The sequence below is a fragment of the Mus caroli genome, unplaced genomic scaffold, assembly GCF_978045245.1.
Source record: "Mus caroli unplaced genomic scaffold, Mus_caroli_1 scaffold_3, whole genome shotgun sequence".
Taxonomy (NCBI): Eukaryota; Metazoa; Chordata; class Mammalia; order Rodentia; family Muridae; genus Mus; species Mus caroli.
Genome location: NW_028227258.1, coordinates 142,094,244 through 142,107,513, shown reverse-complemented (window position 1 = coordinate 142,107,513; position 13,270 = coordinate 142,094,244). Strand labels below are relative to the sequence as shown.

General features: G+C 42.0%; 1 protein-coding gene across 1 annotated transcript; it reads right to left on the bottom strand.

Moving 5' to 3' along the window:
• Positions 1-6,212: 6,212 nt before the first annotated feature.
• Positions 6,213-6,894, bottom strand: LOC110290613 (transcription elongation factor A protein-like 9). The gene has a single exon (XM_021157200.3). The coding sequence runs from the start codon at positions 6,675-6,677 to the stop codon at positions 6,393-6,395; it is 285 nt and encodes a 94-aa protein (XP_021012859.1). The 5' UTR covers positions 6,678-6,894; the 3' UTR covers positions 6,213-6,392.
• Positions 6,895-13,270: the final 6,376 nt, after the last annotated feature.

The following is a 13,270-nucleotide window of genomic DNA, read 5'->3' as shown; positions in this document are numbered from 1 at the left end:
CAATATACAGCAAACAAGTAGCCAAAATTAAACTAAGTGGGCAGACACTTGAAGTAATTCCACTAAAATCAGGGACTAGACAAGGCTGCCCACTCTCTCCTGATATATTCATGATAGTACTTGAAGTTCTAGCTAGAGCAAGTACACAACATAAGGAGGTCAAAGGGATATAAATTGGAAAGGAAGAAGTCAAAATATCACTGTTGCAGATGATATGATAGTATAGTTAAGTGACCTCAAAAATTCCACCAGAAACTCCTAAAGCTGATAAACAACTTCAGCAAAGTGGGTGAACATAAAATTAACTCAAACAGAGGATAAACTGGCTGAGAAAGAAATTAGGGAAATGATAACCTTCAAAATAGTTCACAAATAATATTACATATTTTGGTGTGGCTATAACCAAGCAAGTGAAAGATCTGTACAAGAACTTAAAGTCTCTGAAAAAAAGAAATCGAAGGTCTCAGAATATGAAAAGATCTCCCATGCTCATGGATTGGCAGGATTAATATAGTAAAAATGGCCATCTTGTGGAAAGCAATCTACAGATTCAATGCAATCCCCATCAAAATTCCAACTCTATTATTCATAGAGTTAGAAAGAGCAATTTGCAAATTCATTTGGAATAACAAAACAAAACAAACAAACAAAAAAAAAAACAAAAAACAAAAAAATCCCAGAAAATCAAAAACTATTCTCAACCATAAAAGAACTTCTGGGGGAATCACCATCCCTGACCTCAAGCTGTACTACAGAGCAATAGTGATAAGAACTGCATGATATTGGTACAGAGACAGGTAGGTAGATAAATGGAATAGAATTGAAGACCCAGAAATAAACCCACACAAATAGTCACTTAATATTTGATAAAGCAGCTGAAGCCATCCAGTGGAAAAAAAGACAGCATTTTTAACAAATGGTTCTGGTTCAACAGGCGGTCAGGATGTAGAAGAGTGCAAATCATCCCATTCTTATCTCTTTGCACAAAGCTCAAGTCCAAGTGGATCAAGGACCTCCACATAAAATCAGATATACTGAAACTTATAGAGGAGAAAGTGGGGAAGAGCCTCAAACATGTGGGCACAGGGAGAAATTTCTTGTACAGAACATCAATACCTTATTCTCTGAGGCCAAGAATCAACAAATGGGACCTCATAAAATTGCAAAGCTTCTGTAAGGCAAAGGACACTGTCAATAGGACAAAACAGCAACCAACAGATTGAGAAAAGATCATTACCAACCCTACATTCAATAGAAGGCTAATATCCAGTATATACAAAGAACTCAAGAAGTTAGACTCCTGAGAATCAAATAACCCTATTAAAAATGGGGTACAAAGCTAATCAAAAAACTTCAGTTGAGGAATACCAAATGGCTGAGAAGCAGCTAAAGAAATGTTCAACATCTTTAGACATCAGGGAAATGCAAATCAAAACAACCCTGAGATTCCACCTCACACCAGTCAGAATGGCTAAGATCAAAAACTCAGGTGACAGCAGATGCTGGCGAGGTTGTGGAGAAAGAGGAACACTCCTCCATTGTTGGTGGGATTGCAAGCTGTTACAACCACTCTGGAAATCAGTCTGGCGTTTCCTCAGAAAATTGGACATAGTACTACCTGAGCTAACTCCTGGGCATACATCCAGAAGAAACTCCAACATATAATAAGGACACATGCTCCACTATGTTCATAGCAGCCTTATTTGTAATAGCCAGAAGCTGGAAAAAACTCAGATGTCCTTCAATAGCAGAATGGATACAGAAAATGTGGTACATTTACACATTGGAATATTACTCAGCTATTAGAAATGGTGAATTCATTAAATACTTAAGCAAATGGTTGGAACTAAAAAATATCATCCTGAGTAAGGTAACCAAATTGCAAAAGAACACACATGGTATGCACTCACTGATAAGAGGATATTAGACCAAAAGCTCCAAATACCCAAGATACAATTCACAGACCACATGAAGCTCAAGAAGGAAGGCCAAAGGGTGGGTGCTTCAGTGCTTCTTAGAAGGAAAACAAAATACTCACAGGAGCAAATAGGGAGATAAAGTGTAGAGCAGAAACTGAAGGAATAACCATCCAGAAACTGTTCCACATGGAGATTCATCCCATATACAGTTACCAAACTTAGACACTATTATGGATGCTGTACTGGCTATTTTTGTGTCAACTTGACACAGCTGAGTTATCACAGAGAAAGGAGCTTCAGTTGAGGAAATGCCTCCATGAGATCCAACTGTAAGGCATTTCTCAATTAGTGATCAAGGGGGAAAGGCCCCTGTGGGTGGGACCATCCCTGGGCTGGTAGTCTTGGGTTCTATAAGAGAGTAGGCTGAGCAAGCCAGGGGAGGCAAGCCAGTAAAGAACATCCCTCCATGGCCTCTGCATCAGCTCCTGCTCCCTGACCTGTTTGAGTTCCAGTCCTGACTTCTTTGGTGATGAACAGCAGCATGGAAGTGTAAGCCAAATAAATCCTTTCCTCCCCAACTTGCTTCTTGGTCATGATGTTTGTGCAGGAATAGAAACCCTGACTAAGACAGATGCCAAGAAGTGAATGCTGAAAGGGGCCTGATATAGCTATCTCCTGAGAGGCTGTGCCAGAGCCTTACAAATACAGAGGTGGATGCTCACAGCCAATCATTAGACTGAGCACAGGATCCCCAATAGAGGAGTTAGAGAAAGGACTGAAGGAGTTGAAGGGGTTTGCAACCCCATAGGAAGAACAACAATATCAACCAACCAGATACTGCAGATCTCCCAGGTACTAAGCCCTCAATCAAGGAGTATACATGGCTCCAGCTGCATATGTAGCAGAGAATGGCTTTGTCAGGCATCAAGGGGAGGAGGGGCCCTTGGTCCTATGAAGGCTCAATAGATGCCAGTGTAGGGGAATCGATGATGGGGAAGTGGGAGTGGGTAGGTGGATGGAGGAATACCCTCATAGAAGCAGGGAGAGGGAGGATGCGATAGGGGTTTTCCAAAAAAGTGTGGGGGAAACTGGGGAAAGGGGATAAGATAACATTTGAAATGTAAATAAAGAAAATATCCACTAAAAAATGTAAAAGGGAAGAAGGAAGAAGGAAGAAGGAAGAAGGAAGAAGGAAGAAGGAAGAGGAAGACGAAGGAGGAGGAGGAGGAGGAGGAGAAGGAAGGAAGGAAGGAAGGAAGGAAGGAAGGAAGGAAGGAAGGAAGGAAGGAAGGAAGGAAGGAAGGAAGGAAGAAAGGAAGAAAGTGGTTGCTGTCCTTCTCTTTGGCTTCCTGTCTTACCATAGGCTATCCCCTCTTACATGAGCTGCCATGATGCCACCACCGATCATGATATGATCAGCTGTAGGGTGAAATATTTACTGGAACTGAATATTTACAGCACTATGGTCTTGAATTTCCAAAACTGGAAGCTAAATAAACCTCTACTCTTTATACATTCCAGAGTCTCTAGTATGTGGTTCCAGTGATAGAAGTTTGACTAATACAAAAATAAGGAAGGCATTGTTCTGTTCTTGTTTTGTTGTACTTACTGCTGGCTACTACCCAGCCTATCAGAAAGAATTTGATAAATATTTTTCTCCCTGTTTTATTTTTTTAGAATCTATTTTAGACTTTGTGTTCTATTTTATGTGTGTGAGTGTTTTGTCTGCATGAATGTCTGTGGACCACATGCATGCCTGCTGCCCACTAAGTTCAGGAAGGGGCCTTGGGCCTTCTAAAACTGTAGTTACAGTTGGTTGTGAATTGCTATGTCAGTACTGAAACTGAAGAGGAAGAAAATGCTCTTAATAGCTGAGCCATCTCTCCAGCACCCACTCCTCACTTTCTTAAAATGGTAATGAAGATTCTATTTCTCTCTGAAAGGCCATTCTTTCACTTCCAAAGCAGGAAGGCATATTGTTGGTTTTTACATTTTTCTTTTTACACATGGGTATGGGCCTTACTTGGTCAATGACAGGAAGGGGGATCAATATGGAGTATAATTGGAATGGATTAAATACATGAATCAAACACCGTTACAATGCCTGGAAGGTTCTACCCCACCTTTTTGAGATAGCTACCTTTCCATGGTTGGTTACATTTTGTTTTTCCAATCAGACTAAGAGCCTCTGTCCTGTGGTCATCTTGTCTCTCTGGTACCTGGTGTTCAATTGCATTAGAAATTCACCAAGTATGTGTTGAGTCATGATTGATACAAACTAGAAGGGGTTGGGGATATGTGATTCCCTGTCCATTTTCAAGGCAGCAAAAATCATGAGTTGCTGTCACAGAGACTCACAGAAATAGCTGCAGTGTATAGTTTACATATATGGCTAACCTGGGGGCCATAAACTGAGAAAAATATAATGTAACAAAATGTTTGCAACATTTATTTGCTTAGAAAACCTAGAGAAATCTAGATGCAGAATGTATTGATGCTGTCAGCTAAATTGTCTGTTATTAAATATATTGTCAAGGGAATAAATCCTTTGTTGCATAGTATAAGAAATGGCTTTTAACAAGGTGCTGAAACTAGAGAAATAAGGGAAGATGCCCTTTGTTAAAACAGCCATTGCCATTAACCTTATTTCTAGGCTATTTAAAGACAATGGTGGCAACAAAAATTAATAACCCCTAAACATTTCATGTAATATAATTTTTAATTGAAGGATGCACTGATGTTTTATTTTCACAAAACTCATAAAGCAATTTACTAAACAGCCTCAGAGAAACTCTGTTTTCATATAAGGTTAGAAAATTATCCCTCCATGGGAACATTTCCAACAAGTCAATTATGACACAGAAGTAATCTCACCTGCCTGGGCCTGGCATGCCAAAGGAGAGTAAGAATATGAATGTCAGTCTCCTCCTGCTTTCCTTTCTCCCACTGTCTCTAGCAACAAGCACTTCAACACACATCCTCTTTAGGTCACACAAGAAAACGTGCAGCCATGTGTGGCAGCGCTCTATGCCTACAGTTTCTGGAAGGCAGGAATGCTGCTGTCCTTTACAACTTGTATCCTTACAACTCAGCACAACTTCTGCCACACGGCTGAAAATTTTTGGAAAAGATGCCATGAAATCCCTTTGCAGGCTGGTCCAACTTGCTTGTGTAGTTCCATTTCCCACTGTTCCTCCAAATGAGCCCAGAGCTCCAAACTGTTCTGTGGCCCAAATATATGATGCATTTTTACATTTCTGATCTTTGAGAAACTATTTTGTATTTCAACTATTCTTTACTCGGAGGCTGGAGAAATAGCTTAGTGGTGAAGAGCACTTGCTACTTAGGCAAAGGATCCTAGTGTGTTCCCAGGACCCACATCAGGAAACTCACAATAGCCTGTAAGCCCGGCTCCAGGGGATTTGATGACTTCTGAGGGTACCTGCACTCACATGGGCACACACACACACACACACACACACACACACACACACATAACTAAAAATAAAATAAAAAATTAAAGATATATTCTTGATCTATTTTTATTCTGCCTTCTCCACCCCCAGTTACAGATGTCTTCAGAATCTTAGATATTTGTGTTCAATCCTTGGTATCTGATGGATGGATGAGTGAATGAATGAATGAATGAAAAAGTACCATCAGTTCCCCTAAGCACTGGCCTCTATCCCTACATCACTTTAGCCAGATTTCCCCAACACTATCCAGGTAAAGACAGAGAATGTCAGCAAGCTTTTCAAAACCTAGCTACTTCAGCGACTAGGAAGTGCTACCCAAGCAGCTCTTTTATCTATGGAGCCTGCAAAGTCCTATGCAGGTGTTCTGGAAGACACAGCAAGACCTTTGGGGGTGGGAGTAGGGGAAGGCGAGAAAGACAGAAAGAAACACATTTTTCTTTCTGAAAATTGATAAAAAGTGACTCTTGTAGGAGTTTTACCTTTGTTGGTTGTCTTAGTTAGGCTCTCTTACTAATGAGAAGAAACACCATGACCACAGCAACTTTTTTTTTTTTTTAGTTATAAAACCTTTATTATTTTTAGCAAGAATAATGCGAGCTCATTTTAGGAATATGGCAAATACAAATAAGCAAAAGAAAAATCATTCATCCTTCACAAGTTTACATGTGCATATATGTAACATACAAAGGTACTCCTGTCTTTCAAAATATCATATTCCCATATTATTTTGTAACCTTTTCTCATTTTGTATCCCATCAGAAACTCATTTTGTTATTATTATTCTTTTTTACAAATCAGCAAAGCTTAAAGTCAGAGACTTATAGATTGGTTCAAATATAATCAACAGTAAGATACAGACAACAAGAGATACAGCTAAAGCCACTAACTGCAACAGATTCAAAGTAGGAAGATGGGCGAAGGTCTTATCAGGAAAATGCTAATGAAAAGAAAGCTAGATTGCAATGGTAGCATCAGATAAAAGGGAAAGCAAGCCAAGCTACATTAAACAGGGGTAAGGATGGCTTCGATTAGCCTTCCAACGCATCACTATTAGTCTGTTTCTCACTTTCCTGATCTCATCTAGCTCCTCCACGACTGTAAACGTATCATCTCTGCTCAGGTGCCTGTTGTGTATATCCTCCTGAAAATCCTGAAGAGACTGAATCAGCCTCTCCCGAAAAGTTTCTTCGGATTTCTCCTCCTCCTCAGGTTCCTGCCCCTCCTCGGGCTTTGGCTCATCCTCCCTTTCTAGGTTTCCTTCTAGTTTTTGACAGGGTTTCATCTTGTGTCTACTTCTCTTCTTTGCTGCTTCCAGGTAGGGATCTGGTCGATTTTTCTTTCCTACTTATTTTAGCCTGGAGCGGTACAAAGAACAAACCTGATGAAGTGAAGCAAGCTGTCTCCTCTGGCGGCTGGCCTCTCGCACCACCGTCTGCAAGGCTGAAGGGAGCTGGTACCAGGATGGAAACAAGGACCAGACTAGCAGGATTTCTGCACACATCGACTCCAACCACAGCAACTCTTAAAAAAAAAAAAAAAGCATTTGGGCTGGCAAGGTGGCTCAGGGGGTAAGAGCACTGACTGCTCTTCTGAAGGTCCTGAGTTAAAATCCCAGCAACCACATTGTGGCTCATAACCACCCATAATGAGATCTGACGCCCTCTTCTGGTGTGTCAGAAGACAGCTACAGTGTACTTACATATAATAAAAAATAAATCTTTGGGCCGAAGTAAGCAGGGAGTGAGCAAGCAGGACCGACTGGAGCGAGCAGGGTTGACCAGAGTGAGCAGAGGCCCTAAAAATTCAATTCCCAACAACAATATGAAGGTTCACAACCATCTGTACAGCTACAGTATATTCACATACATAAAATAAAAAAAATAAATCTTAGGGCCGGGCATGGTGGCACATGCCTTTAATCCCAGCACTTGGGAGGCAGAGGCAGGCGAATTTCAGAGTTCAAGGTCAGCCTGGTCTACAGAGTGAGTTCCAGGAGAGCCAAGGCTATGCAGAAACCCTGTCTCGAAAACAAAAACAAAACAAAACAAAACAAATAATAATAATAATAATAATAATAATAATAAATCTTAGGAAGGAAGGAAGGAAGGAAGGAAGGAAGGAAGGAAGAAAGGAAGGAAGGAAGGAAAGCATTTAACTGAGACTGGCTTACAGGTTCAATGGTTTTGTCCGTTATCATCATAGTGGGAACCATGGCAACACAAAGGCAGGCATGGGGATGGAGAAGCTAAGCATCCACATCTGAATCACCAAAGAGCAGAAAGAGAGTAACACTGAACCTGGCTTGGGCTTCTGAAGCCTCCAAAGCCACCCACAATGGCACACTTCCTCCAACAGCATTCTACTACTTTCCTAAGCCAAAGGCTCAAAGTCTACATTCCTCCGAACAAAAGCATGGTCAGGCCTATCACAGCAATACCCCTAGTCTCTGGCACTACACTAATTTTATTGTGTTAACTGTGGGAAGTGGTGTTTCCCATCCTTTAGAGCAGGGGTTCTCAACATGTGCTTCTCACAATCCCTCTGGGGACTGAATAACCCTTTCACAGGGGTTGCCTAAAACCACTGGAAAACAGATATTTTCATTATGAGTCATAACAGTAACAAAACTAGTTATGAGGTAGCAACAGAACAATTCGTTTGGGAGCCATCACAATATGAGGAAATGTATTAATGGATCACTATGAAAACTATCTGTATTGCTGATTTACAGGCAGGGAAAACTTTTCCCTTTTAATTAACAGTTCATTTAGCCCATGAAGCCTTCATTGTTGGACAGTGGTGTCACTAAAAAGCTTTAGGCTGTCAGAAATTAATTACAAATGTCAGGACAGTGCCCTCAGTTTTGGCAAAGATGTCTTCAGATGAATGGCTTCTGTCACCAAGCCATGAGTGATGTTCAGAGCAAAATGTTACAGTAATCGAGTAACATGACCCGAGATAAAATCTAGTTGCTCACCATAAGCAGACCTAAATCACAAAGACATAGAAATTTTAGTTTACAAGAAGATTAAGTCCAGGAAACTACAGAGATGTGTAAAACACAAAGTATACTTATAGGAAGCATGAACACTGTAGCAGAGAAGATTCTGCTATACATACAAAATGATGGCATTAGATTGAACATGTAAAAGTTCTATTTAAAGATAAACTTAAGAGCTGGAAGAAATTTATAAAAAGCAGATTAAGTAGTTAATAAGATGGAAAACAAAGGCAAAATGAACTAAACAACTGAACAAAAAAAAATACTTGAAATAAAATACCACAGCAAGTATTATGCGAAATCTGAGTTAAGAAAAAAGGCAAAATAAGGAGGATGGGGAGATGGCTCAGTCAATGAGGTGTTTGTTGTTCAAGCTTGAGGTCCTGAGTTCAGTTCCTAGCAACTCACTGAAGACCAGACAGGTTAACTTGAGTTTGTAATCAGAGCACTGGGGAGACGGAGACAGGATTATCCCTGAGCCTTGCTGGTCAGACAGCCTAGCTGAATAGATGAGCCTCAACTCTCAGTGAAAGATCCAAGCCAAGATAGAAGGCTCCCAAGGAACAACACCTAAAGTTGAGAGAGAGAGAGAGAGAGAGAGAGAGAGAGAGAGAGAGAGAGAGAGAGAGAGGAAGAAGGAGGAGGAGGAGGGAAAGGGAAAGGGAGGAGGAAGGAGGAAGGAGGAAGAAGAAGACGGAGAAAGAAGAAGAAGAAGAAGAAGAAGAAGAAGAAGAAGAAGAAGAAGAAGAAGAAGAAGAAGAAGAAGAAGAAGAAGAAGAAGAAGAAGAAGAAGAAGAAGAGGGGGAGAGGGAGGGAAGAGGAAGAGGAAGAGGAGTGAGGCGAGGGGAGATGAGTCTAGGCGAGACAAACAAACACAACTGAGGTAGCAGAGATGGGGAAAAGAAGAGAGACACAATACAGCTCAAAACTGTCATGGACAGAAGAAGTACTTAAGCAGAGACCTGTGACACCAGAGACTAAGCTCATAATCACTGTACTGCTTTATGGTGGACTGGTTCCTCACTCTTTTCCTGTCTGGATGTACTTACTTTGGTTTCTTTACTGGACCATACATTCCTTGAAAAGAAGGACTGTACTTTATTTACTTAATAGACATTTGAGTATTAGTCAGCAAATAGTTTCGGTGCTGTTCTAGAATGTTCTAAGCCCTATAGCTACTGGAGTGATCATGACAACGTCCCTATTTTAAATTTTACTTAAAAATGGGTGCAAATGTAAAAGTAAACAAATTTTACAAACACAATAAAAACAGTTAGCGTGATGGAGGTGTGTGGCTTTTTTAGTTGCTGAGCTAGCACAGGGAGCCAATTTTCTAATCAGAGTGCCGTGAACCAGGATTTTTACACAGCAGTGGGCTTAAGAAATGATCCCCCCCCCTTTTTTAGACGTTTGTGTGTTTGTGTACACATAGGTGGTCTTAGTCAGGGTTTTACTGCTGTGAATAAACACCATGACCAAGGCAACTCTTTTATTTAATTAATCATTTTATTCATTTATATTTCAGATGATACCCCTCTTCCTGGTTACCCCTCCACAAACCCCCCATCCCATCTCCCCTTTCTCCACTCTCATTTGCCTCTATGAGGGTGCTCCTCTACCCACTCAACCACTCCCTCCTCACCACTCTAGCATCTTCCCATGCTGGGGTATCAAGCCTCTACAAGACCAAGGACCTCCCCTACCACTGATGTCAGACAAGGCCATCCTCTGCATATGTAGCAGAGGAGCCATGGGTCCCTCCATGTATACACTTTGGTTGGTGGTTTAGTCTCTGGGAGCTCTGGGGGTGGGGTGGGGAGGGGGCATCTGGTGGGTGGGTTGATATTATTGTTCTTCCTATGGGGTTGCTAACCACTTCAGCTCATTCAGTCCTTCTCCTCCCTCTTTCTTTGAGTTCCCCTGCCTCAGTCCAATGGTTGCCTGTGAGTATCTGCATCTGTATTGATCAGGTGCTGGTAGAACCTCTCAGAGAACAGCCATATCAGGCTCCTGTCAGCAAGTGCTTCTTGGCATCAGAAATAGTGTCAGGATTTGGTGTCTGCAGATGGGATGGATCCCTAGGTGGGGAGAACTCTAGATGGCCTTTCCTTCAATCTCTGTTCCAACTTTTGTCCCTGTCTTTCCTTTGTACAGGAACATTTCTGGGTTAGCAATTTTGACATGAGTGGGTGACCCCGTCCCTCAACTGGGGGCTGTGCCTATCTACTGGAGGTGATCTCTACAGGATCTCTCTCCCCTTTGTTGAGTATTTCAGCTAAAGTCATCCCTGTTGTGTCCTGGGAGCCTCTTGCTTCCCTGGCATCTGGGACTTTCTAGTGGCTACCCCCAGTTCTCCATCCCCAACAGCTACATATTCAATTCCTAACCCTATTCAATTTCCTGACCCTCTGTACTTCTCTCCTATCCCTTCCAATACCTGATCCTGCCCCACCCTTTCCCCTCCCCTCATCTCTCCCTCCCTCCCTCTACCTCCTGTGATTATTTTGTTCCGCCCTTCTACGTAGGATTGAAGCATTCACGCTTTGATCTTCTTCTTAAACTCCATAAGGTTTGTAGGTTGTATTGTTGGTATTATGGGCTTTTGGGCTAATATCCACTTATCAGTGAGAACACACATTTCATATGTGTTCTTTTGTGTCTGGGTTACCTCACTCCGGATGATATTTTCTAATTCCATCCATTTGCCTGCTAATTTCATGAAGTCATTGTTTTTAATGGCTGAGTAGTACTCTGTTGTGTAAATGTATCACATTTTCTGTATCCATTCCTCTGTTGAGGGACATCTGTGTTGTTTCCAGCTTCTGGATATTATAAATAAGGCTGCTATGAACACAGTGTAGCTTATTTTCTTGTTATATGTTGGAGCATCTTTTGGGTATATGCCCAGTAGTAGTGATATAGCTGGGTCTTCAGGAAGAATTATTTCCAATTTTCTGAGGAACCACCAGATTGATTTCCAGAGTGGTTATATCAGCTTTCAGTCCCACCAGCAATGGAAGAATGTTCCTCTTTCTCCACATCCTCGCCAGCATCTGCTGTCACCTGAGTTATCTTAGCCATTCTGATTGGTGTGAGGTGGACTCTTGGGGTCATTTTGATTTGCATTTCCATGATGACTAAGGATGTTGAACATTTCTTTAAGTGCTTCTCATCCAGTTGAGATTCCTCAGATGAGAATTCTTAGTTTAGCTCTGTTCCCTATTTTTTAATAGGGTTATTTGGTTCTCGGGAGTCTAACTTCTTGAGTTCTTTGTATATTTTGAATATTAGCCCTCTATCGGATATAGGGTTGGTAAAGATCTTTTCCCAATCTGTGGGTTGCCATTTTGTCCTATTGACAGTGTCCTTCCCAAGGCAACTCTTATAAGGACAACATTTAATTGGGGCTGGCTTACAGGTTCAGAAGTTCAGTTCATTATCATCAAGGCAGGAACATGACAACAACATCCAGGCAGATATGGTGCAAGAGAAGCTGAGAGTTCTACATCTTCATCTGAAGACTGCTAGCACAATACTGGCTTCCAAGCAACAAGGATGAGAGTTTTAAAGCCCATGCCCACAGTGACACACCTACTCTGTAGGTTGACTTCCGATCTGCTCTGCTGCCTGGCAAGGCCTCTTTGTGAGGCAGAACTCAGGAAGTTTGACTGCACTTAGCCCATGCTGCTGCCTCCAGGGTGGGTGCTGGGCTGTAGGGAAGTATCTAGACACGGCTCTGAGGGTGGGAAAGCACAGTCTGAGACGTGGAAAAGCTGAGCTGGTTCTTTCATCCCTGGGCTTGTGACAAGGCCAGAGCCATGAGGTTCTCAGACACCGCTGGAAGTCATGAAGAGCAGAGAACGGAGTTTGGGGGGCCACAGGCTGGAGACAAAGTCTAGCTTGGAGCTAGGGAAGAGGGGAGCTCCAGCTTGTCCCAGCAGGGATTGTCCTTAGCTCGGTAGGCTTAGTGGCTGGAAGCACAGAGAGGTCTTCTATGGGAGAATTAAGCTGTGGCTCAGCAGTCGAATGCCTTCTCCATGTCTCCTGCCACTCCACAGCAGATCTCTAATGAAATAGACAGTTCATGGTTCTAAACAGTTTTTTGGTTATTCATGGTTGAAAATTGATGCCTAAAACCATACTCACTTCTCAGGATAGGCCTGAGATTAAATACCTTTTGCAGGGAGGAATATCTAGGAAGGAAAGCTATTAGCTAAGCCCTCTAGGCCTCTAGGTACCTCATTAGCATGGAGAACTCTGTTTTGAGCATATGTGACCACAGAACACGTTTCTTTTATGTGAAAAGCATTGCACATGTTCCAAGTCAGGAGTCTGTCAGGGAGCTGGGAGTCACCCAAGCCTCACGTGTGTGCCCACCGAGTCTCCCGGTCTCAACAGCTCTACCTTGCCAAACTTCCTGGCATGGTTTTACATCCCACACTACTCCAAGTATGCTACACCTCCTACTACTGCCACTCCCTGGGCCAAGCACATACAAACCATCACATGGTCAGAGAACAACTTGTAGCTGTCAGTTCTCTCTTCCCTCTGTATAGGTTTCAGGAATCAAACTCAGGTCAGCAGGTTTGATAGCCAGTGCCTTCAGCAGCTGAGCCATCATCATCCCAGGTCAGCCATTTCAGTAATATAGGCAAAGAACTCGCTCATTTTTAAAATGTCTGAGATATCCATGGAAGTTCCTCTGCCCTTCCTTTCCATATCAGACATGTACCTTATCTTACAAAAATAGATGAGCTTTCTAAATGACAGTTACAGGTCAGGTCGTCTCACCAAAAAAAAAAAAAAAAAAAAAAAAAAAAAAAAAAAAAAGCCTATTCATGACCCAGGAGGAGAGCATACAGAGAAGAGGTGCT

Coding starts and splice junctions, on each gene's coding strand:
- LOC110290613 (XM_021157200.3), bottom strand. CDS start 6,677: ATGAAACCCTGTCAAAAACTAGAAGGAAACCTAGAAAGGGAGGATGAG.